Source organism: Fukomys damarensis, unplaced genomic scaffold, assembly GCF_012274545.1.
Source record: "Fukomys damarensis isolate Sample0158 unplaced genomic scaffold, DMR_v1.0_HiC HiC_scaffold_13, whole genome shotgun sequence".
Taxonomy (NCBI): Eukaryota; Metazoa; Chordata; class Mammalia; order Rodentia; family Bathyergidae; genus Fukomys; species Fukomys damarensis.
In genome coordinates this window covers 13530505-13557805 of record NW_022900925.1, presented here as the reverse complement: position 1 = coordinate 13557805, position 27301 = coordinate 13530505, and the positions used below count along the sequence as shown (strand labels likewise).

The 27301-nt window shown below is 38.2% G+C and overlaps 1 protein-coding gene across 5 annotated transcripts; it reads left to right on the top strand.

Moving 5' to 3' along the window:
* Positions 1-4046: 4046 nt before the first annotated feature.
* Aspa (aspartoacylase) lies at positions 4047-27263 on the top strand. Of its 5 annotated transcripts, none has more exons than XM_019205612.2 (6): positions 4047-4408; positions 8125-8323; positions 9841-9934; positions 12577-12684; positions 16765-16874; positions 27070-27263. In XM_019205612.2, exons 1-6 carry the CDS (start codon positions 4188-4190, stop codon positions 27166-27168), a joined length of 831 nt encoding a protein of 276 aa, XP_019061157.1. In that variant the 5' UTR covers positions 4047-4187; the 3' UTR covers positions 27169-27263. The 5 variants fall into 5 exon arrangements, with proteins under 5 accessions (XP_019061157.1, XP_010609686.1, XP_019061156.1 ...); XM_010611384.2 differs by lacking the exon at positions 27070-27263 and adding an exon at positions 21144-21867 and having other exon boundaries at positions 8128-8323; XM_019205611.2 differs by lacking the exon at positions 27070-27263 and adding an exon at positions 21144-21867.
* Positions 27264-27301: the final 38 nt, after the last annotated feature.

Sequence of the window (27301 nt, the reverse complement as noted above, 5' to 3'; positions counted from 1 at the left end):
AAGTCAAGCTGTGCGCAGGCGCACAGGGAACTCGCGCAGGTGCACTTGGCCTGGAGCGCTGTACGCAGGCGCAGAGGCCGCCTGCACGTGGTTGCGTGCTGTAGTTACGGCCTAGTTTCAGAGAACCGCTAGAGAGGCGTTAGCTTCTTTACGCTAGGAAGGACTTTGCGTTCTAACACCGTGAAGTATGTGGGGCAGAAAAAGCCTAATCTCTTTAGGGTTTTGACCAGAGAGGGAAGGAGCCTGCTCTGTTCACCTGAGCAGGATGCAGTTCTCCAGCCCAGCCTTCCTGTGCTCTGACTGTATCAGAAAATTGTGGCTCTCCCGTTCCTGCGCCCCATTGGCCATTTCTTAGGCTCTAGACATCACTTTCTGCAGTTCTGATAGTACCCCCGAGCTATGCATAAAGAGTCCATGGGCCAAAGGCCTCAAAACCAAGGCATGAGTGTGTTGCTTAGTCTGGCTGCATTTCTGAGACAGCTGAGACAGAATTAGAGTCAGGCGAGAACAGTCAGTAAAGCAGGGCAAGTGCTGCAGGAGCTTGGGAGCAAAAGTGCACAGGAGCCACAGAGATATTCTACAAGAAAGCAAAATGGCGTAAAGCCCCAAGCTCTGTACTCCAAACTTCCCACCTGTGAATTCTTGTCCCGGTGACTTTGAGCAATTTAACCCCGCATACATTTTCTTCCTCAGTAAAATAAAAGTAGCAATACAGTATTTATATAATTGCCCCCAAATTACCAAGAAAATATGAACAGTCAACACATAGTGCTCAATAAATGTTAGCTCTTATTTCATAACAGTAGTTACCATTTATTGTGTACTTCCGATAGGCCAGGTGTCATAATTCTATATTAAATTCAAAAACCATGTTCTTTTTTATTATTAATTTTACCAGTACTGTCTAGATATACATAATAATCACATTAATCAAATGGAATTTCTACCTGTTCATGATATACCTCGTTTCCTCTTTATCTCCCGTTCCCCTACCCCCCCTTCAACTCCGTCCCATTTACAAAAGATTTGTTTCCATTTTTTCTTCTTTTCTCTTTTTTTCCCTTTTCCTTCCTTTTATCCCCCTCCCCCTTCACAGTTTCCCTTTCCTTTTGGACAGTTTCTTCCTATTTCATATTATCTGTTAGACATTTTTGTCCTTATTTACCCTTTCAGATTCTCATACCAGAGAAACAATATTAGTCATACCTGTGTCCAATCGAAAACTATGTTCTACTGTTACGCTATATCTTCAGGCTATTGGAAGACTAGGACACATGAATGAGACAGGTCAAGAGGTCTCAGACAGGAAGAAAGGTTGTTAGTAAAGATCTAGGACTAATATATATTAGTAGTTTCCTTCAAAATTAAAGGTAGATTGAGATCAAATAATAGCAGATTAAGGAATAAGCTTGGAAGAAATTGAGTAATCTTTTAAATTTGAAAAGGAGACTTCAAACAACAAAATGTCTGAAAAGACTTGTTATCTGTCCTGGTTTCAGATAGACTTACCCAAAATATGAGTACAAACTTTAAGGAAACATATGTTGACCTGATATATACATACATACACAATTACGTACATACATGTGCATGAGACCTGCTCCCTTCCCCAAAGAAGAAAAATAGATTTCTCTTCATGAAAACAACAAAATGCCCTTAGGTCCATTATGGTGACTATCTTGTGCTACATCTTTAAGGAGCGTAGTCATGAGCAACATGAATCCTTTGCTAACAGTTTATAAACTTTTCTATCCTTATCTTGCTCTTGAACAGAAAAACCTCTTTAACCCCTAATCATACTGTTTAGGAAACAATCCATCTTCCTACAAAAATTCTAGCATTGCTCTATTGAATAGCCATAACTATGAGGTAAAAATTTACTCTTCTTTTGTTTTAAACAACATTGCTTTATTAATAAATCAGACACCTTCATTTGTAGAAAACATTTGTGAGTATTAGAAGTTGTCACACTTACTTGAAAGTTCTTCAAAATATTAAATTCTCAATAATGAGACAATTACAAAGAGATAGGGTTTCATCTTGTATTCTATCAGTTTTCTTAACTCTCAAAAAGAACTAAACTAATACAACTGTGTCCAAAACTCAAGTGTGCTAAAAAATCAACTGTGCTTTGGGTAACATGGAGTTAAAAATCTTTTGGAAGTTAACTTGGTATAACAGTATGAAAAGCCTCTGTTGCTCTAGTTCTAAGGAAATTCTCTCCTTTTTCTAGTAAAGCTTTTGGCAGAAGACAAACTCTGTACACAATAAACAAGGTAAGTATAGGAAATAATTACTGTAGTTCATTAACTCTCCAGAAAGTTACTCATTTGGATATGTAACAGAAACTTTATGAATGTGGAATGTGCTTCAAAATGCTGATCTGTTAAAATTCCATAAAACAAGCTTCTAAATGCAAGTCATTTGGGCCAGCTACGAGTAAATAACTGAAGCAGCATTTCCAGAGAGAGTAGGGCAAAGGACAGAGCAAACTACAAATCAGCAGGAGAGAAACAAAACACAAAGTGTGTTAATGATTCACCATAGTTACTGCTTTCAAAGTAGCAATACAACTGTCATCTCTTTACATTTATGTGTGTTTTCATCATCCCTACCCTATCTGAAATGCTTAGTATATACTGATATGGGTAGAAAATCAAAGGCAACAGGGTCTTTGTTATAAGTTAGACCAGGAATTTCAATGTGCAAACTTAGATTTTGTTATTTTACTTTCTGTGTCTCTTCATTATAATATCTTAAAGAAAAAAATATAGAAATGTGTTTATTAAATTTTAGTAAGCATTCATATTGTATGTTTCCATTATGTACTGTGCTTATATACTTCCTTCCTGAGTATTGTAGTGACTGTGAATCCTGAAAGAGCAAAATTAGAACTTCAGAGGAAACCAAAAATAACCGAGAGACACCCTGTTGTCCTGTGAAAAACACTGGACTTAATCAGAAACATGTCTCAGGCCTAGTTTCTCTTATATAGCTGTGCAAACTTAATCAGGTTACTTAACCTCTCTTTACTCTTAACCTAACCTATGTCAATACCTAACCTATCCTCTTTTACTACGTGGTTATATAAATAAACTGGGCTGATGTATGTTGAAGAACATTACAAATTGATTACCCTGAAATTGTAATAAATTACTTTTTATACCCCTATCAAACAACCTGGCATTACTAATACATAGTATTTCCAGCCCTTGAACATACAAACTTTCTGGGTGATTGAGCATGAAATCAAATCAGATTTGGCTCAGAGTCACTTTTCCAAAGGCATGTAGTCATTTTAGTATTCTAGATTATTTCTCCTAATAAGGCCTCTGCTTGAACACATTCTAATGGAGAGTCTAGTAGTGAGGCTGTGTATATATTAACTCACATGATGTGATGTCAATGTATACAGTATGTCCCAAGAGATGTTTTAGGCATTGCAGAAACTTTCATGCATTACTAACACTTGCTTTTCCTTTATTCCCCCAGAGTTTGACACAGAATTACCAAAAAGTTCATGAGAAGCAAAAGATGTTTCAAAGTAGCCTTTTTAATTACCAGTGGTCACTGATTGAATGCTTGTGTCCCTGATTGTGAAAAGCCATTTTGAAAGAAAGGAAGTTGGCTCAAGAAATCTGTAAGCATCTGCCTTAGGCTGCTTAGAGATGCCCTCAGATCATGAAAAGTGCCTGAGCTCATCTCAGAAAAGAGATGTTTGTAAATGTCAGTGAAGATAAGATAGATAGTAGATTCTTTTTATAGTTGGAGGATTATAATTATATAAAGTATTTTATTATCATAAATGATCATAAAATCTCCATTGGATGATATTCCAGCTAAAGGGAAAACAATGTCTTTAGGAGGTACTAATTTATTGTTGTACTTAGATCTACTGACCATCTGAGGGAGTTAGACGTTAACAGTTGCATCTCTAGTTGACCTTTGCATATTTTAATCCAAATATGGTAAAGGGCAGGGCTATTGAAGTCGGTGTCTGTATAATAAACAAGGCTCAGAACTTGTAATAGAAAGTTTTTAAAAGACTTCACTGAAGGGAACATGTACTTTGCACTTTGGTTAAATTCTCACTTAGATTTAAATTCCTAAATCTTTCTTAGGAAATTAAGCTTCCTTTGATCTTCTCTCTTCTGAATTTCAGAAATCAGATAAAACTCCCTGGTAAAATGACTGAAAAACCTATTAAAAAGATTGCTATCTTTGGAGGAACTCATGGGAATGAGCTAACAGGAGTATTCCTAGTTCAGCACTGGCTACAGGATGGCACTGAGATTCAGAGAACAGGACTGGAAGTAAAACCATTTATTACCAACCCAAGAGCAGTGAAGAAGTGTCTGAGATATATTGACTGTGACCTGAATCGTGTTTTTGACTTTGAAAATCTTGGGTAAGACTACTTTTTATGTTGTGTGTGTGCCTGTATGTGTGCAAAGTGGTAGATGGAAAAGAAAAAAACACTTATGTATGTTTGATAAATACCCATGTTCACACATATAATGGCTATAGGGAATAAAAGCACTTTCACTTTTAATCATGTTGAATCATAATTGTAAATTATGCAGTTAACCAAAACTAGGTATTCACATGGTCTTTTATCAACTTTTTAACATTCTACATTTCTCTTAACTGAATTGACTTTTTAAATGTATTCTATACAGACTGAGACAGTAAGAAAGGTTTTTATTTTTAAATCATATCTTTCAAGATGTGGATTTAATAAATCTGTATTAAATTAGTTTTTAATGAATGTAATTGTATACATATGTGTTAACTTTCTAGGAAATTCACTACATTTTCATTTGACTAGGCTTATGATAGTACAGTTGAGGAAAATGTAATGTTTTGATTACTGTTGGTTGAATGAAAGAATCAATAAGTGCCCATTGCCAGAAAACATCAGGCCACTCTGTGTGTGGTATAGGTGAAAATACCATTACCATAAGTGAGAATAATGAGAGCTAAAGACACTTCTCTTGAACTTTCTGACTTTGAACTACAACTGATTTATAATAGTTTGTATAATCACACTATTCTGGTTGGGCCCTTACTAATTATTTTTGCCCTTATTTATATCATAATAATGATCACTGTAAATGCCTCTAAGTTTATCTTTTACCTCTTCTTTTACCTAAAATTATTATTCAACATCTGTTTTTCTGTCTGTACTAGGTACTATGGGAATACAAAGCTGGGTACAAGATGGTTTTTACCTCCAGTGAGTTGGTAGACCACTCACAGGAACATCTAACTGTACAGCTTTATGTACTTGTTTTGATAAATACTAATTAGAGTTCAAAAATTTCTTAGGTTCAGTCTCACCACAAAACAAAAGATGAATACTAGTTTTAATATAAATATGCTCATTTAATGGGATAAAGTTTTCAGGATAATTTTAAATAGTCATACTTGTGTATCAAATAATAATTTTACTGGCATAAATTTTAATTTATGAAATACTCTATCATGATTGAGATTGTGTGTCAATACAGCTAACATTTAAGAGCCTAAAATAACTACTAACTAAAGTATATTATAAGTAGGAATATGTTGAAAGTAAGTCTTTTAATCATTCTATTAACTTCCCGAATAAACCCATGTTGTGCTTCCTACTCTGAACACTATTCAGAGGCTAGACAGTTCTCTCTCGGGGTAGCTATGAAAGTTTATATGAGATAAACTAATTAATTCATTCTATTTTTCCTCTCCTAAATTTATTTGTTTCCTGTCTTCTTGGTCTTCATGATGACACCACTACCCATCAAAGTCATCATGGAAATCATCTTAGAACCTTCCCAGCTCTTCATCCTGCCATGTCTAGTGGGTCACTAGGTCTTCCCAACATTTGCAATAACTTTGCAAACTCAGCCTTCCTCCCCCTGTTCACTCCCTTAGTTTGTTTCTTGTGTGGATACTTGTGCACTGAGTCTCATTACAGTCCTTCCCACCATAGTGTCGTATATGGAGCCGGGGATTTAGCTGAGTGGTGCTGCTGCCTGGCTAGCAAGCGCAAGGTCCTGAGTTTGATCCCTGGTACAAAAAAAAAAACAAAAACAAACAAAAAAAAGGACTTTCACTATATGATAACCATAGGGATCATACTAACATGCAAATCATATGCTTTTCTCCTATTGAAAATTCTTTTTAAATCTCCTGTCCAGAATAGATTTAAGCAATTTAGCATAGCTGATAGTGTCTTTGAGGGTCTCGCCCTCTCTATTCTTTTTACCTCATCCCCTGGGATCTTTCAGTGAGATTTGGCCTCTAGACACAGAAACTCCGTGCCCATTATTTTTCAGAACTTCAAGCCTTGATTCTGAGCAGCAGGTGGGCAGTGGTGCACTTACCTAAAGAGGGTAGAATGGTGTAGAAACAGATAGAATTAGGGTCACCCTCGTATTTCGTAAATTAACTTGTAAAGTATGTATTTACAGGTATTTGGAAGCTTTTTGTTCATAAATAATAAGTCCAAAGGTAGGCAGCCCAGGGCTGCTGCAGTGGCTTCATGACATTGTCAGTGTCGCAGGCTCCTTCTGCCTTTCCACTCTATGCTTCTTCACCTGCACCTTTTTGTCTGCCTGGTTTTTTGCTTCACAGTTACAAAATGGCTGCCCCACCTCCTTGTTTGTGTTCTGAGAAGGAAAAACTCAATTGCAAACTGTAGGCCCCTTGAAGATGCTAACAAAAATAGCCAGGGAATAGAAATAGGTTGAATTATAGGAAAATACATTTGCATGGCTTAATGAAGGAAACTAAACCATTATCAAGTATAGCAGGAAAAATGTATCCTAATCATTGCAGGAAGTGAGAAAAGGGTGGAAAGAGACTCATCTGAGAACGCAATAAAGCACCTCTAAAAAAAAAATACACATGTCTGTACCGCAACATTTTGTATTTGAAGATTTACAGACTCTCATCTGTAAACTTTGTCCCTGGGCCACTGACAGCTCCTAGCCCTCAGTTTGAAATCCTAATTCAGATGATGGGAACACCTAAGTTTGACTATTTTTATGGAGTAGAATAAGCTGCAGTGAAAGGGGAATGGCAAGGTGCATTTAATGCCCGACCCAATGGTGGTGAACCTATGACACACATGTTATTGTGTTTTTCTTTTAGGACAAAGGATGTTAAAGTGTGGGTTGTTTTTCCTTAGCTAAAACGTCATATGTCTATTTAATTGCAGTGGTGACACACTGCAATAAAAAAGTGGACTTTGGGCTGCAGTTTGACACTTGATCTCTCAAAGATTTACCATCACTGGTCTATCCCTTTAATAAGTAACAAGTATTCTGTAACTACTAAGATGTTGTTTCCAAAATTAATGGACAAATTTCATTCAAGGTTGAAGTCAAAAGATAATTTTGTCTGAAATATTCCACCTAGGACAAGTAGCATAAGACAACTTATTTTGCACGTGTGTCAGTGCAACATTCTTTATGTAGAATAGAATGGATAAAAAGCATGTTTTTTTTTCACATAAAGATTTCAGACCAGTTTTCACTTCCCTCACAATTTTTTCAAATTATTTTTGTTTGTTTGTTTGTTTGTTTGTTTTGGTTTTTTGAGACAGGGTCTCACTATGTTGTTGAGACTGACCTGGAACTCACTATGTAGCCCAGGCTGGTCTCGAACTCACAGTGATCCTCCTGCCTCAGCCTCCCGAGTGCTGGGATTACAGACATGCACCACCACTCCCTGCTAAATTTTTCATATTAAGAGTCTGGCAAAAACTAAAAGTGTAAATAAGATTCAAATGGTATGATGGATAGTGTGAAATAGGAAGAACATGGCTAAAGGGCAGATGGGAAGGGGAGGGGAAAGAAAATAAGAGAAAAGAAAAATGTGAAAAAAAGAAAAAAAATGGAAACAAAGTCTTTGTAAACAGGGAAGGGTGAAGGGGGTGAAGGGAGGGCAGGGGTATGGGGAAAAGATAAGAACAAGACATATCATGTAAAGGTACAAGATCCCAATAAATGTAACCGCTTTAAACGTACCAATAAACAAGGGTAGGGGGGTAGCAACTGGTTCTTTGTGCACTGTGTTCTTGCAATATATTTATCTTATCTTAGCCTCAGAAGTTGTTAATCTTTTTCTTTCTACTAACAACAGCAAAAAGATGTCAGAGGATTTGCCATATGAAGTGAGAAGGGCTCAAGAAATAAATCATTTATTTGGTCCAAAAAATAGTGAAGATTCCTATGACGTTATTTTTGACCTTCATAATACTACTTCTAATATGGGGTGCACTCTTATTCTTGAAGATTCCAAGAATGACTTTTTAATTCAGATGTTTCATTATATTAAGGTAATTACAATGTTATTAATTTATAAGTTAGCATAGGGTCTGTACTTTTGCATAATTATACATATGAAACAATGGGAAAAGGGTAGGGAAGGAATGTCCGAGAGAAATGCTATCCATCTATTCCAAAGGCAGGCTGAGAGGTCAAGTGGGGGACTGTACCAGAATACAGAGGCGCTCCTGACAGGCGGGAGAAAGGGAGGGGAAATAAGGGAAATGAAAAATATGATGAATAAAGACAAAACACTTGTGAATCTTTGTATCTATAAAATTGTAAAATTCACCCCAGTAGCCACCAAATCATTAGCTATTTGTTAATATAAAGTAAAATCAATATCACAAATATAAATGGTGTGGTTAAAATATCTCAATTTCAGGGTTTAGAACGCTCAAGAAATTGTCCCTTGATGTTGATGGTTAAAAAGGAAGAAGAAGAAGAAGAAAAGAAAAAAAACCTGGCTCCTTTTAGTTCTGCCCTTGTTGCTATTAGATTCAGATACCCCAACACACGTTCAATCTTTGGTGTGTACTTCAGACAGATAATCATTTTAAGGCTCAGGGATCTGTAAGATGAAAAATTCAGCAATCCCATGCCTATAGCTGGAGAATACTTGTTTAAAAAAATACAGCCAACCAAAAACATAAATAGTGAATTGTATGTTAATTCTATATAATAGATAATCTTCCTTCCTGAGAGCTAGTATAATTTAGTGGGAAAAATTTGACTCACATAGCCCAGAGAAGCTGAGTTTAAATCCTGACTTTCTCACTCACAAACCTCGGACAAAATGCTCAACTCAAAGCTTAGCTTCCTTCATTTTATAAAATTGACAAGATAATAGCACTTACTCCAAATGACAACTAAAAATCTTCAATGAGATTAAGTCATTAAAAGGTTTAACCTAATATGTAGCCTACGGTAATACCTAGATCACTGCTATTTTCAATAGAGTTTTTAACAATAACTAGAGAGTGGTTCTAAAGGAAGATCACAGTGCAACTATTCTTTGCTGATCTCTGAAGGTTGAATGTTTTGGTTGACAAATAGCAGCTTGGCTGATAGTTGCCATAACCAGGAATCCTTACTCAAATTCTCACTCACATAAACAGAAGGAGGGGAAATCACCCAGCATTTTAGAGAGCCGGACCACAGGAGTACAAATAGAATTCCTTAAGAGACCAATACTAAGCTAAATAATAAGTATAATCAATGATAAAAAGAAAAATAACCAAATCCATTCAGGAGAACAATGTCTTTCACATTCTTTGGTCATGGTTCTGGAACTTTATTGAATGTACATTTTGCCCAGAGAGCTACACCTAATTCAACTTTAAATATGATTCATTTGTGTGTTTTCAAAGCTCTAAAGCATCAACTTTTATAGCGTGTTTCATAAAGCTGTCTGACTAATCTTAGCCAATGGAGTATAGCATGTTGAAGGCATTGCTAACTGTGTAGTAGAAAAGAGAACAAAGCATCATCTTTACATAATAAAAAAGATGTTTTAAATTCTTTTCAGACTTCTTTGGCTCCATTACCCTGCTATGTTTACCTTATTGAACATCCTTCCCTCAAATATGCAACCACTCGTTCTATCGCCAAATATCCTGTGGGTAAGTTGTATTTGCTATTGTTGTAAGTGAACAAAATAGATCACAGCTGAAACTGAGAAAATTATTTTTATAGAACATTTTTAGCTATCTTGCTCATGATTAAAGTTCGTAACTGTCAGGTAAGAAGAAAATTCGCCTCAGGCAAGGTTCCAATGCTAATTTCATCAATTTCCCTGAGCAGCTGCATAGTTTGGTTTTGTTTTATTTCCCTTGCTGTTATATTTGGCCCTTCACATTAGTCTTCTCATTCCCAAGACCCAAGTGAAACATCACCTTTCATGGAACCCCACTCTACAGAATGAATTACTCCAAAAATGTATGCATTCAACAAATATTCACTGTGTGTCCACTATAACACTCTGCTAGGTGCTGGGGTATAATAATGGATACAGCACACAAAGAGTTTAATACCTAATGAGAAGATAGACAAGTAACCAGGTAATTACTGCACAGAGTGATGAGTGGCCATAGTTGGTGTAATTCCATTCTCCTTCCTAAGAAACCTAATGTCATAATTAATTATTTGCAGACTACACTACAATTAAAATCGTTATTAAAGCTTAAAATCTTTTTTGTTAGATCTCAGATGTTAGAAGTCATGTGGTCTAACCAATAATAATTTAAGAGCAAGTTAGCAAATAAAATTAAATTTTTAAAAAGTTAGCCCAATTATCCACATATTGATACCTTTGACGCATAGTTAGGAGAATTAATCAATTATAATTGGAGAAAGCTATATATTCAATTATAGGTACATAACTGTAAGAAGCTAAAGCCTTAATAATATGGGATAGGGCTAAAGGGTATAGCTCAATGATAGAGCACTTACCTAGCCTGAGTGAGGTCCTTGGTTCAATCCTCAGCACCATCAGATAACAACAACAACAGCAACAATAATAATAATAATAATAATAATAATAAGATGATGATGATGATGATGATGAGATAGAGATCATGGTTCTCTTTTACACCAAATGAAAGACTGCTAGCCGGGTGTGGTGGTGCACATCTGTAATCCCAGCACTCAGGAGGCTGAGACAGGAGGATTGCTGTGAGTTTGAGACCATCCTGGGCTACATAATGAATTCCAGATGAGTCTCAACTACATAGTGACTCCCTGTCTCAAAAAAAACAAAACAAAAAAAAAAGTCTTCTAAAATATCAATCTTTATCTGTGATATTTATGGGCAATGATGTTCTTAGCTAGACCAACTAGCTGGTTCACATGTTTAGCCCTTAAATATAGAGTTAAATCTTTAAAGAACATTTCAATATGAGGAAGTATTAAGTTTTATAAATAATTAGATATATTAGTATAGTTTCCTTCCAACTTTGATATGCTATTTGGAATACATTTATTTCATAAATCATTTAAAAACACTGAAAACTGAGATACATTCTTTTTGAATTGGCATTTTATGATTCACTAGACTAGTGCTCCTAAAATTGGCTTTAACTACTAACTAACCACCTACAAGGACCACCTTGTGCTCTATTGTTAATGTGTCTTGAGTGTGACAGAATCAATCTTGGTGATCTTTATTCCAGAAGGGTGCAGTTTGCAGCCAGCCTCATGACCACTGCCATCTCCCTCCTCTTCTCTTTTTCATGCACACCCCAACTCCCTCAAAGAAAAGAATATACAGAATGCTTTTGGCTTCAGTCAACCCCCAAAAGCTTAAGCAACATCATGAGGGACCAGATTTGTTTTTTTTTTTTTTTGTACCGGGGATTGAACTGAGGTCCTTACGCTTGCAAGGCAGGCCACCGAACCGCTGAGCTAAATCCCTGGCCCTATAAGTTCTTTTCATCTTTCTAGCTTAGCGTCTTTAACATGTCATCAGCTTCCTGAGTGCCAAAAGTGTCCACTATAGCTCCAAATCTCATATGTCAATGTGAAAATATTTAAAGGAAGAAAAAGAACTCTGAAGAACTCTCCTGCAAGTCTTTCACTCTGACCCCTTGTTCGGAACTGGAGCCACAGAGCCGTTCTTCAGTCGGTCACTGAGGTTTTAAAACTATAATATGTGACTTAAACTATCTTGTCTTTACTCTTGAACTGAAGAAAAGTTCATTTACCTTGAATATTGGTTACCCAACCAAACTTCCGACTCTATTAAAAGGGTAGAAAGTGGAGTGAATTTGTGGTAAGCAATCAATGTATCCTACAATACATACAGCAACACATCCATGACCACAGTGTTTTGCACATTTGTACGAATCATTTATGCCCAGGTGTGTACCTTACCCATACTTGTGATACTACATATATAAATAAATGTTTATATATATGCACAAGAAAGCTAAGCACAACAAATGTTTAAAAAAGAAAAAGACATATAAATGTTCTACTTTATATTGTACCCCAATTTTTTTTTTTTGAGGCAGGGTCTCACTATGTAGTTGAGACTGACCCGGAACTCCTTATGTAGCTCAGGCTGGTCTCGAACTCACAGAGATCCTCCTGCCTCAGCCTCCCAAGTGCTGGGATTACAGGCATGTGCCACCATGCCCAGCTTTTACCCAAATTATAACTCAGATATTTTCCTTGATGTTAAATGATCTTGATATATTAAAATGCTTAATTTCACAACATTTTCAAATATTTATACAAATATGACTATCTCCCTCTCTGCACCTAGGTATAGAAGTTGGCCCTCAGCCTCAAGGTGTTCTGAGAGCTGATATTTTGGATCAAATGAGAAAAATAATTAAACATGCTCTTGATTTTATACATCATTTCAATCAAGGTAAGTAGTGGATGAGAGTTGTGTCCTTAATTATGAATGTGTATATGTATGTATGTGAAAACATATTCACCATTTAACTGTGTGTGTATATAAAACAAGCACTAAACACTGAAATAGCTACTGGAATCCTGGTCAGATTTGTCATGCTCACAATCTTAGATGCTTATTAAAACTTTTATTCACTCCAGGAATTCAATATCAAGAACTCAATATCAAGAATAGATACATTTAAGAAACACAGCTGCCAAATAAAGCCCCCAAATCAAATGTTTACTTTCCTATTAATTCCATCCTAAAGAGTAAAGGAAGACTAGAAAATACAAATGTCCAATAATCCTCAGAAAACCGTTCAGTATCACCAGTAATCAGAGAAATGCAAATTAAAGTGAGAAGCCATTTTCCTCCATTATTTTGAGGAAATATTAAAATTTAATAATATTAAATTTTAGTAAAAGTATAGGAAAACAGGATAATCTTATTTCCTGCTGTTGAGCAAATAAATTTATAAAGACACTTTCAAGGATAATTTTATGCTATCTACTTCTCAAAATACACAAATCTTACAACCTGGCAATTCCACATCTCAGAGAAACTTATGCCCACCCAATATGTTGTATATAAGGGTGGTCATTACAGCTTTGTTTGTGACATCAAAAAAAACTGGGCCTGGGATTTAGCTCAGTGGTTCTGGCACCTGCCTCAAGCACAAGGGCCCAAGTTTGATCCCTGGTACAAAAAAAAAAAAAAAAGGTAAACACTCAAATGTCCAGTTGTAAACAATTAAATAAACTAACAAATAAAACAATTTCAAAAATATACTGTTAACTAAAAGAAAACAAATTGCGTATGAAAACAGAAAATAATAAGTGCTTGCCGGGCATGGTGGCGCACGCCTAGAATCCCAGCACTCGGGAGGCTGAGGCAGGAGAATCGCTGTGAGTTCGAGACCAGCCTGGGCTACATAGTGAGTTCCAGGTCAGTCTCAACTTCAGAGTGACAGACTGTCTCAAAAAAAAAGAAAAAAAATAATAATAAGTGCCTGCTTCAGCAGCACATATACTAAAGTAATAACAATCACTTACTAGAATACTTAAAACACATCAAACCGATAACAGTGACTACAGAGGAGGATAAGAATAAACCAAGCTAGTTTTGTTTTCATCATATTCAACAAGAATAATATATTCATGTACTATTTATGTAATTAACAATTAATTAAACAGAAACTGATGAAAAGGAGTTTGACACTTCATATACAACCGCTCATGAAAGTGAGTAAATCTAAAATGTGCTAAAATTAAATTCTATTAATTATAAGAAAAATGTATTTTAAATTTGAAAAAACTGCTTTAAATGAAATCCAAGAGACATCCTATGTAAATAATGATTCCCATAGGCAATTTAGAAATTGTTGAGAAACAAGCAACACGGCTGTGCGCAGTTCAGGGCTGGTGGAGGGAATACTTCCTTAGGCTCAGGTTGTGCTCACTTCCGCAATCACAGGAACTTCTTTTGTGCTTGGGAATCATTAAACTGGAAAATCAGCTGTTCACTACCTTAGTCTGAAGACAGGTTCTACACTGTCTAAAAGAACCAGCGTTCGGAAGGTCAGAAAATATCCACAAGAAATCCTTGAACTACAATATGTTAAGAAATGATACACTCAGGTTATCAAGTCACAAACCCATGGAAACATAATTTACAAATCATGGTCCATGGATTCTTCCTACAGGGCAGAGAGTGGTATTTCCAGTACAGCTCTTTTTTATTATTCCTCGAGGGTTTGTTTTTTTTTTTTTTACTTGTCCATGTTGCGGTTTGTATAGTTTATAATCATCTTGGGGAATGATTACATGTACCTATTACAACATGTTTGTTTCTTTCTCTTTTTATCCCCTTCCTCTGCCCCTGGCCCCAGTTTCCCCATCCTATTTGTCATTCTTGTTGATATTGTCTTAGCTCATGTTACGGCATATAATATTTACCTTCACCGGGGTTGGGAGGGTCCTGTTCATGGCATATCTTTATTCTATTTATTTCTCCTCCCCTTTCTCTTCCTCCCTTGCCCTTGTTCCCTTGGACCCCTTCCCTACTGCAAGAGATCCATCCTTTGTCCTTTATCATCTTCTTAGATTGCACTTTGCCTCACTCAAATGAGAGACACCATATGGTATCTGAGCTTGTGTGTCTGGTTTATTTCACTCAACATTGTATTTTCCAGCTGCATCCATCTTCCTACAAATGTCACAATTTGTCATTCTTTATAGCCAAGTAGAATTCTATTATACAGAGACACCACAGTTTCTTGTTTTATCCATATGAGAATATATTTATATTATTTGTATACACATATATATGCATATTCTTTTTTCATGGAACATCCCATCCCTTTTCTCCCATTCCACCCCTCACAACCCCCTTTCCCTCCTCATGTACAAAAGCTTTGTTTCCTTTTTCTCCTTCTATTGTCACCTTTTCTGTTCTTGTCCCTTCCTTCCTTTCTCCCTCTCCCATGGTCCCCTTCCCATTTGAACATTTTCTATATTTCAATCCTTATTTCCACTTTTGGTTTCTCACACCAGAGAAACAATGTGGTGATTTATTTCACTTAAGAGTAGATACCACATTTTTTATTCCGTTATCTGTTGATGAGTACACCAGCTGCATCCAGGAGCTTGCTATTACAAGTTGTGCCGCTACAAACATTGGCATGTGTGTATGGCTGTAGTATGATGACTTAAGCTCTTGGGAGAAGAAAGATACCTACCAGAGGAATAGCTGGGTCATATGGAATTTCTAATTTCAGTTATTTGAGAAATCTCCATAGTGATTTCTATAATGGTTGTCCAGTACACCTCATTTTCCATCTTTTCATCAGTCAGGGAGTTCCTCCCCATCCTTTGTATCTGGCTTGGCCACATGACTTATTTTTGTGCCACAGAAGTGGTTTGAAAAAAAACTTGCACACTAAAACTTGCTTTTCTGTAGCTCTTGGAAACCGTGTATGGTCATTATGAGAATGAATCCACATTAATCTGCTAGATAACGAAAGGCCATAAGACAGAAAGCTCAGACGCCTCTGCCAATAGCCATGCAGCTCCAGCTGTCAAATGGCAGACGTGAGAGTGAGGCTGTCTCAGATCACCCAGCCTCCAGCGCTGATCTGACAGCTCACTCCAAACACAAGCTCAAAACATCAAGAAATCAACAAAGCCAGTCCAGACCAGAAAAACTGCCAAACAATGCAGAATCATGAGCTAAATTAAGGCTGGTTGTTTTAAGCTGCTAAGTTCTAGGGTAATGTGCTGTGCGGCAAAAACTGGCTGATTGTATGTGATCACCTAGTCTACCTCATCTTTTCTCTGCTCTAAGGACAAAGGAAGACTTCTGTTGCACACAGTGGCCCTCCATTGAACCTAGATTTATCCTTTTTGCTCAGAGATGGTCTGCTACATATGTAAACTACTCCTTTCCCATTTCTCTGGGTACTGAGTCATTTGATGTAGCCATGTCTTTGGAAGTTGGACTCCACTGCTAGCAGACAGCCCACGTCATAAAGACTTGCTACTCAGGAGCTGTTCAAGTGTTTAATGCACATAGTTAAAAGAAAGGAACACTAGACTGAAGTCACCTAATTTGCAGGAAGTCCTTCTGAAAACATACAGTCCTGAAAGTCAGAATTGGAAGCTAAGCTAATCCAGAACCTGCACTTGACAGAAATGAAAGCAAGCCTCTAGAAGTTAAGTGTCTTGCTCAAAATGACATAACTAGGGAAAAATAAAAAGATGGCACACTAGAACAGATCCCAGGAGCCCTGACTCACAATCGTAAGCTCTTCTTCTCTCACGCTGACCTTTTAAAGCTCTGTTTTCCATCTCTGTCTCTCCATCAGTGTATTTTTTGGAAAGTGGGGTATTAGGAATAATTCAAGAACATCTTTTTGCTTTCTCTTGTTTATGAACATCCTTAACTAAACTTGATTTGTCCTCCTTATAATTGTCTTTGTTTCTGTTGGGTTTTTTCCTTCTTTAAAGTATCAACTTTTTTTAGTTGCTTTTGCAATATATCTTTTCATCATAGGAAAAGAATTTCCTCCCTGTGCTATTGAGGCCTATAAAATTATGGAGAAAGTTGACTTTCCCAGGAATGGAAATGGAGAAATTACTGCTATTATCCATCCTAACCTGCAGGTAACTTCTGCTGTTTCTTTAAAATACTGAAAATCATAACATTTTACCTTTTATTTGAGTTTGATAGTTCATATAGCACTTTCCACACATTAGGTAATTTTGATGTTCCCCAAAACACTGCAGTGTAGGGAAGTATATTAATCAGCTTTCCATTACTATAACAAAATACCTAAGACAATTAACTTACAAAGAGAAAAGGGTTATTTAGCTCAGTTATGGAGATTCCAGCCCAAGATCAGGTAGTTGAATTGCTTTGGGCTCTGGTGTGGACTCTGGATGGCAGTGGCAGGGAGTTTGTGGTGGAGTGACTGCTCACAATAGCATCCAGAAAGCAGAGAGCAACTTCAGAGACTGGAGTCCCAAATTATCTTCAAAGGCAAGTTCTCAGTGACACAAGGACCTCTCACAAGGTCCCACCTCCTAAAGATCCATAGCACCTTCTACTAGCACCACAGGGAGACCAAACCTTCAGCACATGGACCTTTGAAGGACATTAGCCATGTTCAAACTACCACAGAAATACGTTCAGATCTTTGCTCAATAATCTGTGATGGCTCTGGAGATACAGCAGTGACCATGGTTCATAGTTTCACGGAATATGCAGTCTAGATAAGGGGTGGCAAACCTATGGCATGCAGGTCACAGCAGACACACATTTGCCTTGTGAGCCAAATCACCCCACTGACTGAGCATCGGATAACAGTTGTTTTTTTTAAACTAAAAACCTCAGTATTCAGGTACAATTGCAGTGTTGGCACTTTGCAATAAATTAGTGGATTTGGGGTTGCGGTTTGGGCACTTGATCTCAAAAAGGTTTGCCCTTTTTGATATACTAAAGGTTTTCCTAATCTCCATATACTAAAGTCTAACCAACGGTCTAGAAATGAAGAGAGCCAGATGGTGTGAAGGAATAATGAGGTGGCAGAAAGTTAGTCATACAAGGAGTTTCCAAAAAGTGAAAGTCCTACCCAAGTGCAGTGAGTGACGATTATTATATCTGTTTTAATATAAGAAAGTGGAGGCTCAGAAATTTACAGCTGTCCTGTATCCACACAGGTATCGATGACAAATCCAGAACTGGTATTCTTTGCAACAGGCACATTGCTGCCACCTCCCTGTGATCAATACCTTGACTTGGAATGCCTCACCTCTAGTTCCATACACACACGTACTTCTATAGCTGCCCTGTGGAGAGCCCACCCCACCTCCCTGCACCTCCCTCTTGCTTTCACCTTCCCATGCCCCACCTCTGTCCCGTGTTCCCATCAAGGAGCAATGGTGCCTGGTGTGGCTTGGAGCTGGGCATTGAGGGAGGAGCTGTATTTCTGAATCCTCAGATTCCTAACTGGCAAGCTGAGTTTAGGGCTGGGACTAAAGCTGTGCTAACCAAGGGACAAGCAGAATCTGGAGGGGAAGACTGTAAGGAAGCTGCAGGTGTGTGAGCATTAGAGTTGATCACAATCATTCATCTCTAAATTCATCTGCTGCCGATGCGCCAGCCTCTCCAGAGCTCCCACCCTAAAGAGGCAACTTACAGGTTACAAGTGGCCTGGGTGTGTGAAAATAATATTAATTACCAGGAGTAGAGCATTTGACAGCAGGTCAAGAGGTCCTCAGTTCAAATATGGGTGCCCCCTACTCACTCCTCATTTTGACCTTTTAAAAAGTCTCTGAATTTTAACTTCTTTAGTAAACAGCAGGGTTAGCATTTCTTTCTGGAGCCAGAAAATAATAAGACTTTTTTTATGGTGACTCTTCACCCCGGTCTTAATTAGAATCACCTGAAGAGTCTATAGAACGGCTATTTCTCAGGTCCTACCTCAGGACAAACAAATCAGAACATGTGGGATGAGTCCCAGGCCCAGTAAAACCTCTCAGATGCTTCTAGACTGCAGCTGAGACTGAGAGCCAGCTGTGCAGAGCACTCCTCTTACAGTCCTGACCTTCTGCACCATCAGCACCACCTCTGGCTTTGCCAGGAACTATCCATGCCAGGCGTTCCAACCTGCCACTGTGTATTCTGGAACCATTTAGGGGTGGGACCATGGAATTGGGATTTTTTTAAAATACTCCCCAGGTAGTTTTCATATGTCCTGAGTTTGAGAAGCACCGATTTGGTAAGATTGTTTTGGGTTCCAGGAATTCAGGGAGACAGTCCCCTAAGTAATTCCATTGAGCATCCCTGATGAAGAACTGCCGCCCTTAGAACAAAAATCTAGACTGAGGACCAGGTCGCTGCCAATGACTCTGGCTTCAGGGCCACTGTCCTCTCTGCTCAGCCCTGCACTGCACTAACAAGGCTACTCTTGCTGTTTCTCAAACTAAGTTTGTTCCAGCCCCAGGAAATTTGCCTTTGTTTTCACTGTGGCTGATTCTCACCGCTCTAGTTGCAGCTTGAGTGCCATCATCTCAGGGACCGCTATTTCTGATCACTCCATCTAACTGGAGCCCTTTGTTACCCTCTGCTATATTTTTCTGATATTTCTTTGATAACACTTCATACAGTTTAAAATGGGCTTGATCCCTGGTACCAAAATAAAATGGGCTGATATATATTTATATATAATTTATTTAATCAGTATATGTAACTTTCTTAACTAGTGTTGGAGCTCCATGAGGGACTTTGCCTGTCTTGAAACTCAGGGCTCAGAACAGGCTTACTAGTTATTCAAATATACTGAGATAACCAACCAGTCAGTCTCTCCTGTAGAATATGAGCCACTCCTTATTGTCTGCCACATCCAAACTATCTTTTCTTAACTTCCAGCACCTACTACCCACATTGCCTTTTACTAATCTCATTCATCTCACATCTCAGCCTCCCCAAGATTATTTTTATACTCCTAAACTTTTAAAAATCCCAAGTGTTTTAGCCTTAAATGTCTTGTAGTTGACATCTCTGCCATATACAGTGCTCTCTTCCTTTCTCTCCTCTAGTCTTTATCTTCCCCTTAAAGTGCAACCTAAGGCCCCTTTTGGTTTCCACCTGGATGCCGTTAAGCCACAAAGCCAGCTTTGCTCCACTAGCCTGTATTTGTGGGCAGGGTGCTTTATTAAGTTGAGAGTTTGAGTGACTATTAGAGTCATTAAACAGAGATTTGAAGTGGATCAGTGGTTTTCAGCCATGATTGCTCAAGTCAATTGAGATCTGATTATCTCAGAGTGGACTCCTGGAAAAAAAAAAAAAAAAAAAAGGCTTTCTAAGTAATGTGTGGTCAGGGTTGAAAGCCCCACACTAGGAAACTTACCACATCTCTTCTCTGAGGTCTGAGAATGTGTAGGGAATGGACATCTTTGTTTTTAGAATCTCATTGCTCCTTTTTCCCTTTGCCTTTTCCAGCCATAAATCTCTTAACGCTCAAGAGCCTTTCCTTCCTCCTTCACTTGTTATTATTGATTAATCCAATCAAGGTTTAAATATTGAGGTTCTGAAGAGAGAGAACGAAGGCAGGAACCTCCTAGGGAAACAGGTTGCAAATTTGGCTCTAACTTAGTTGATGTTGAGCACATCAAACTCCTGGATGACACTGATGCTGCTGGGAAATGTTACAAATTCAGGACTTCAGGCTGGCTCCCCATGACCTATAGAAAGAGAATCTTCATTTTAACAAAATCCCCAAACGATTTGCAAGTACACTCATGTTGGAGAAGAACTGTTCTAGGGATTCCGCAGTGTGACAACACTGGTGTTCAAAGGCTCAAAGGACCACATTGCTGGTGTGAAAACTTTCAGATGACACAGTTGTTATCTTAATGTGGGGCACGTCTGCCCCAGTTTAGACTTTTCCCAAGTCCACCCACCTTCTCTCACCAGTTCCCAATGGAAGAGGATTTCCTTGTATGCAAGTACCTGTGACTCATTTTACATCCCAGCAGCAGTCACAGAAGGCTCTGAATAGATATTTCCTAAATTTTACTGAACAAAATTTCACTTCCACCGACAGGGAGTAAACTATGTACTTAGGTCAATATGAACTTAGTTTTGCCTTTTAATATTATAAATCTCTGGCAGCATTCAAGGCAAACTCAATATTGAAACAAACTTTAATTATATATGTTGACCATGAAAATTAAAAGTGAAATTCTTAATAGTGCTGCCAATTACACAGTCTCAGTGCGGTCCGGTCACTCACTTGTCTCTCATTGCATCCTTCAACTATCTCTTTTAATGCTATTTGTCAGTTGCTTAGGGTCTGATGTAAAATTATTTAAAATAGGAGGAAAACTAAATGTAATTTTTTTTTTAAATTTTAACTGTCTCCTTGAAAGGATCAAGACTGGAAACCATTACACCCTGGGGACCCTGTGTTTGTGACTCTTGACGGAAAGACTATTCTGTTCAGTGGAGACTGCACGGTGTACCCAGTATTTGTGAATGAGGCCGCATATTATGAAAAGAAAGAAGCCTTTGCAAAGACAACTAAACTCACACTCAATGCAGAAAGCATTCACTCCTCTTTCCACTAGAAATCATTGCTAGTGCAACAGTTATTATAGGGTATCTTGAAAAACTCTACAAGTCTTTGCCTCCACCCCATGCCCGACACCGTAGGCATCCAGACCAGTTTCTTTAGAAAGAGAACAAATGAATGAATCTCTTCTAAAAAGTATTATATTTTATGTATGCAGTTTATTCAGAAAAGTGTGCTTCTTGTCTCTATATAGCCTTTAAACATGATACTTTGATAATTTAACATTCTAAACAGACTTCACACTCAACATATAAAATTAAAATATATATTACAGGCAAAGTCATTAACTTGACATAAAATGAAATGTATGTTTTCAAGTAATATTTAAGTGCTACTAGAAACTAATTGTACAGAACTTTTTAATTTTTAAAAAAATTTCATGCTTGAATTAACAACAATATATTGAGTATCCAGTCTATCAACTTTCTCAATAGTTGTGATATCTGTAGCAGATTCTTTTTTCAGCTTTAATTGAGTTTATTGGTACATATTAGGGATATAGTACAGTTACATTCATTGTTGGGATCTTGTACCTCTACATGACAGGTCTTGGTTCTCATTTTTTCCCCGTCCCTGCCCTCCCTTCACCCCCTCCTCCCCTCCCCATCTACAAACACTTTATTTCCATCTTTTCATTCTCTCACATTTTTTTTCTTTTCCCTTATTACCCTTCCCCTACCCATCCCACCTTCCCTACACCTTTAGCTCCTTTCTTCCCATTTCTCAATGTCAGTAATCTTATTATGATCTTATGTATTATTGCAGAGTGCAGGAGATTTTTAAGTTATTTTGCAGGCAAAAATATGAAAGAGAAATGAGGACTAATTGTAAAGTTGGCATCTGAATATGTCCAGAAACTCTGAGAACACCTCTTGAGAAGCTATTCTTCTCAGCATAGACAATTTGGAAGAAGCAAACTCTTTGCAACTGTCAATTCTTATTTGGAAAGAACACTCTTGCCTCCTGTGATTCTTTCCTTAAAGGACCTATGGCAGAACAATTCGTGTCTCCTTCTCCAGCCTCGCCAGGGTGACTCCCTCCCCTCTCGGGCCACAGCAGGTGAATAAGAAGCATTTTTATCCCACGATCTGGACACCAAGAAACCCGTGTTTATGGCTTCAAATGTATTTATCAAAAACACTAATAACACCTGACACACACATGCAAACCTTCTCATTCTTCCGGAGCAAACTCCACTAAACCAACTTCACTCTATTTTTAATGTTTTATACGACACAATTAAATATTTTCAAATTTTTCAGCATTTTGGGTGTACTCTATATTTATGGACATAAACTCTCTTCTTTCTGAATGTTGTAGTAAAAATCTGATTTGTCGTTCCTCTTTCATACGTACGTTTTACCACACTCCCTTCTGCCACTGTGAAGATTCCATTTTATTTTATTGCAGAGTCCAGCTCCCCTATATCAGTTTTTCTCAAATGTAAGTTTTGGCAAGAAAGCTTTATTCTTCCCCCAAATTTTAATTTTTCGAAAAATGTATAATGTGAATTCAGGTCACAGTGGTTTCAATTTTTGTACTATTTCTATCAAGTCTAATTTTCCCCCAGCTTAATCTTTATAAAATCTTTAATGTTTCTAATTTGATGTGAGTTTTAAGGACCTGTAACACATTGCTGTGTGGTTTTAGCCACTTTGTTTTGTTTTGATTGTTTCTAATAGTCTCTCATTTATAAAATGAGGGTGATCAGAATAATAATGCTTCCCTTGTGGAGTCATCTGAGGAGTAAGCAGGCTATTCATGTAAGCACTTGGCTCAGTGTCTCATGCAGAGTTTGTATTTATACATTTTTCAAGTTCAAACCTAGCACAAAAGGCCCTTTATGGTCCATCCCTTCCTCCCCCACCATCTCTCCAGGCATATTTCCCTTCCCTTTCTCTCTGTTTCCCTGCCCCTCCCACTGTCTTATTCTTATATGCCTCCATCCAGACTGAGTCTTCACCCTAGAATTTGCTCACCTTCATTCATCTCCACCACCCGAGGCCTTCCTCTAGCTAATTCCTGTGTTTCCTTCAAAATGTCAGGCAACGCTGCTGTGCTTCTTGATCTCCCTTTACCTGACTTGATTGCCCCTTTGCCCTCCTTGGCTTCTATCCCACCTGGGGCACACTAACAGCATCTTTTTTGGTGTCTGCAATTTAATAAGAGCCTGATAAAGTTTAGTGGAATGAGTGAGTGTGCTCAGGCATCCTTTCTCTATGGAAATGTCTTCACATTCCACCAATGTCCTTCTTTCTCTGTCAATGAATGTTGTTCTCTCTGTCACTCCCAAGTGAATTCACTCCATTCTACACTTTTCAAACTATCGCTATATCAAAGGAGAATAGGCAAGACACATTTTTGTAGCACTGCACTGGGTCCCTTCCTTTTTTCAGAACTTAGCTGTTGTTGTCCAAGAGGTACCCTGGTGCAGTGAGAAAAGTGGCATCTCTTGATACCAGTCTAACTAAATTTCAGAGAACCTAGATCCTCAGGCCAGAAAAAAGCATTATGACTTTTGCCTATCATTTGTCTCCAAGACTCAGTTTTCCCACCTGGGATACAGTACCAAACCTACAAAATAGTGTAATATGAATGAGTTTCATAGTGCAGAAGATAATTTTTCACATTATCAAGAGCCATAAAATTATTCAAGCCCAATGACGTAAGGGTCCCATTACCAGAAATATATTTGACAGGAGGAGTTTACATTCTTTTTCTAACCAGCCTACCCAGAATATTCTTGTGGATGACACATTCCCAGGTTATGAGCCTATTCAAGATAAGGATATGATTGATGTAAAATTTATTTGCTACTCAACAAGCCACATTCCAGTGAAGGCAGGCATTATGAGACTCAGTTGAATTAGATAAACAAGTCAGTATTTAGCTTATTAACAAATGCGTTATAAATTCTACAGCCCATCGTGACAAAGCAGTATCTTAGGATTCCCGGTTAGAACTGCTACCCTTATGAAATAGTTCAATCAAATGAAAATATACACAGGAGTTGGGCTGGTAAGTGAAAAGGATACTAACAATATCACCCTTTTCGTATTCATTCCTTCATTGCTTCTTCATGAAAATCCTGTGAGTTAGGCTGCAGGGATTTATATTTTCTGGTCTCCAGGTGGAGCCATGGGTTTATATTCATGCAAAATAAATTGAGAGCCAGCAGGGCCTGGATAGAGCACTGCCTGGGTGTCACCCTGAACCACTAGTATTATCTGGCTCCAAGTCCTTTACTTAAGCAGCTTCCAAAGCTGCTGAGTGGTTTAAATAGTGTGCCATACTTTGAGAGGTAGACACTGCATGAAGGTGGCATGCTGCTTGCTCCGTCCCTATGCCAGGACTAGTAAGAATACTTTAGGTCCAAAAACCATCTTTCCTTTTATCCATTCCTATTAAGCAACACTCGAGGATTTCCAGTCGGTCTTCATTTTCACATGCACAAGACAAGAGTAAAACACAGCCATAACAAGGCAAAATAAATATTTATTAGAAATCAAAATAATGAGACTAAAACAGTCTTACTCCTTTTATGATTTCTTTCTTGAGCATAGAGTCTCACACACACAACACTAACCACACACCTATAAATGAGAATTTTAAAAATCAGGAACATTCAATGAGTGGGATGATGATTCTGTGTTTGGAACCAAGATCACAGTTAAATCAATGTAGAAGTCAAGTATGGCTTACAGGCCCGGATAATCACCCATCTACCTGGGCCCCACCCAGAGCAAAAGGATTCCGTTCCACCAGGCCTTGAGGAAGGAAAGCAATGTCAATAATACTGTACTGTCTTGGGCAGATGCCTTCTAAGAGCTTAGTGACTTCACAGTACCACCTCGCACATCTTCTCCCCCATCCCAGGAAGGAAGATAAGCACATTTTTTTATTCCCGTCACATTACATAATGTCTATAATAATGAAGTCTTTCCAAGGAAAAGTTGAGCCAAAATACCATTTGTAGCCAAAACACCACTGCCCGAGCATGGGAAATCCTATGCCTAAAAATAATCTTCCCTTTATGTTTCTGAAATGTAAATTGTGGGGCTTTAATACGTCCTGACAGGTATAGGGGTTCAGTGAGCTGTATACATGTGTAGTTTTGTGCACAAGTGCATGCATGCTTGAATTTTAGACCAGACATAGGAATCATGGAAACAATGCTGTCTGCCAAACAAGTCATCTGAGCAAAAAGTCAAGCCACTGGTATATGCCAACCACAAAAATAAACTCAAATTTACTGAATAACTGTGCTTAAAATAATGGTGCAGGGGGATATCTACAGTATAGGAATCAGAACTTTCTGGCCTCAACTACTCTTACATGACTTCCTCCATGATTTTTAATCGGTCCATGTTCCTCTCAGCGGTTTAATCTCCAAGTGTAAAATGAAGAAATTAGTCCTTTTTACTAGGATGCTTTTTGATTCATTGCTTCTCTCTGCCTTGGTAAATCTATGTAGACTCAGGCCTTCTAGGCTGAAAATCTTTCGGGAATGCCACTGTTGTGAAACTATCCAGTATAGAAAATGATCTTGCCAACAAATTCCATCAAGCTCCACAGACAGCAGCTCTCCATGATATGTGAGAAGACAAAGTTCCAGTTATTAATTTCTATTTGCCTAACCTCCCTTAACCAAGTAAAAAGTGGAGCTTTGGGCTTTTTCTGTTAAAATCCCACTCTAAGCAGTTCTGGAATTCCCAGCCCCACAGTGTAGTACATGGCATCACGGACCCAAATGGCTGCCCACCAACTCAGCACTGCTATTCAGGATAAATGTAAGGAGGTAACTCCAGCTAAGGAATGCTGATTTATACAATCTCTAGGCCAGAAGGGACCTTAAACTTCATCCAGCCACTTTCTTCAATACCATCTCAAATAAGTGTTCAACCAGCTTCTGGTTAAATAGCTCCAATATCTGGAGCAGTTGAAGACTAAATTGAGCCAAAAATTTTCTCTAGTTCTTTCACTAGTTCTGCCCACCTGGAACACATCTGACCCTTTTCCTCTCATGACATCTCCCTCAAATCTGCTCTGCTCACATCTGAACTTGGTCTGACCACTACAGTGAGAGCAGTAATGACTCCCTGGAAAGTTAGTCATGCAAGGGCTGTTCTTAGGACTGAACCAATCTCCCCACCTTCACCCCAACCTGGCCCATCAGGGACACACAGGCCAAATTTCTACTCATCTAGCTAAGCCAAGACTCTGAGCAGCCCAGAGTAGGGACAGGGGCCCAGAGTTCACTACTTGGCCTGGGCTCGGGTTTTCCTCAAGTCGGATTAACTCACCAGTTACCCAGTCATCTGAAGGCCCCATTTAAAGTTAAAATTCACAGTGACTATCTCAACAATTACATCTCAAAAATTCCCACATGAATTATTTCACTAAGGTACCAAAGGGTAGTAGATTTTTTGTTTGTTTGGGCTCTAGGAAATTTCCTTAATCTTCACTTCACCTCTGCCCCCAAAATGACTCTGTGGAATTTCACCAGGCGGAAAAATCTCAGGATGAGGTTCTAAAAATAAACTCTAAGGCAAAAGTTTGTCTCTCACAAGCCCTTAGCTTCAAAATTCACAGTTAACAAAAATACTTGGTACCAGAGCATATCAAGTAGTTTGCTAAATTACCCCAATGAGAAACACTAATGTATACTAGTCACTTCTGAGATTAGGACCACATATATTGAAAAGCTGCTATTTCTGTTTCAGACGAAGCCACAGTCCCAGCACAGACGCCTACACTACAGCAAGAAAGGAGGGGAAAAAGAGCCAAGCCCTTTCACCCAGATGGCAGCCTATCCCCTGTAGACTTGCATGTGCATTAAAAAAGCTGTTTGTCCTTGCTCTGGCCACCCTAAAACCAAGTATATAATACTTACATGCAGCCCAAAAGCCCAAGATCTACTTCTCAGCTTTTAAAACCACTTACTTCATCTGAAGC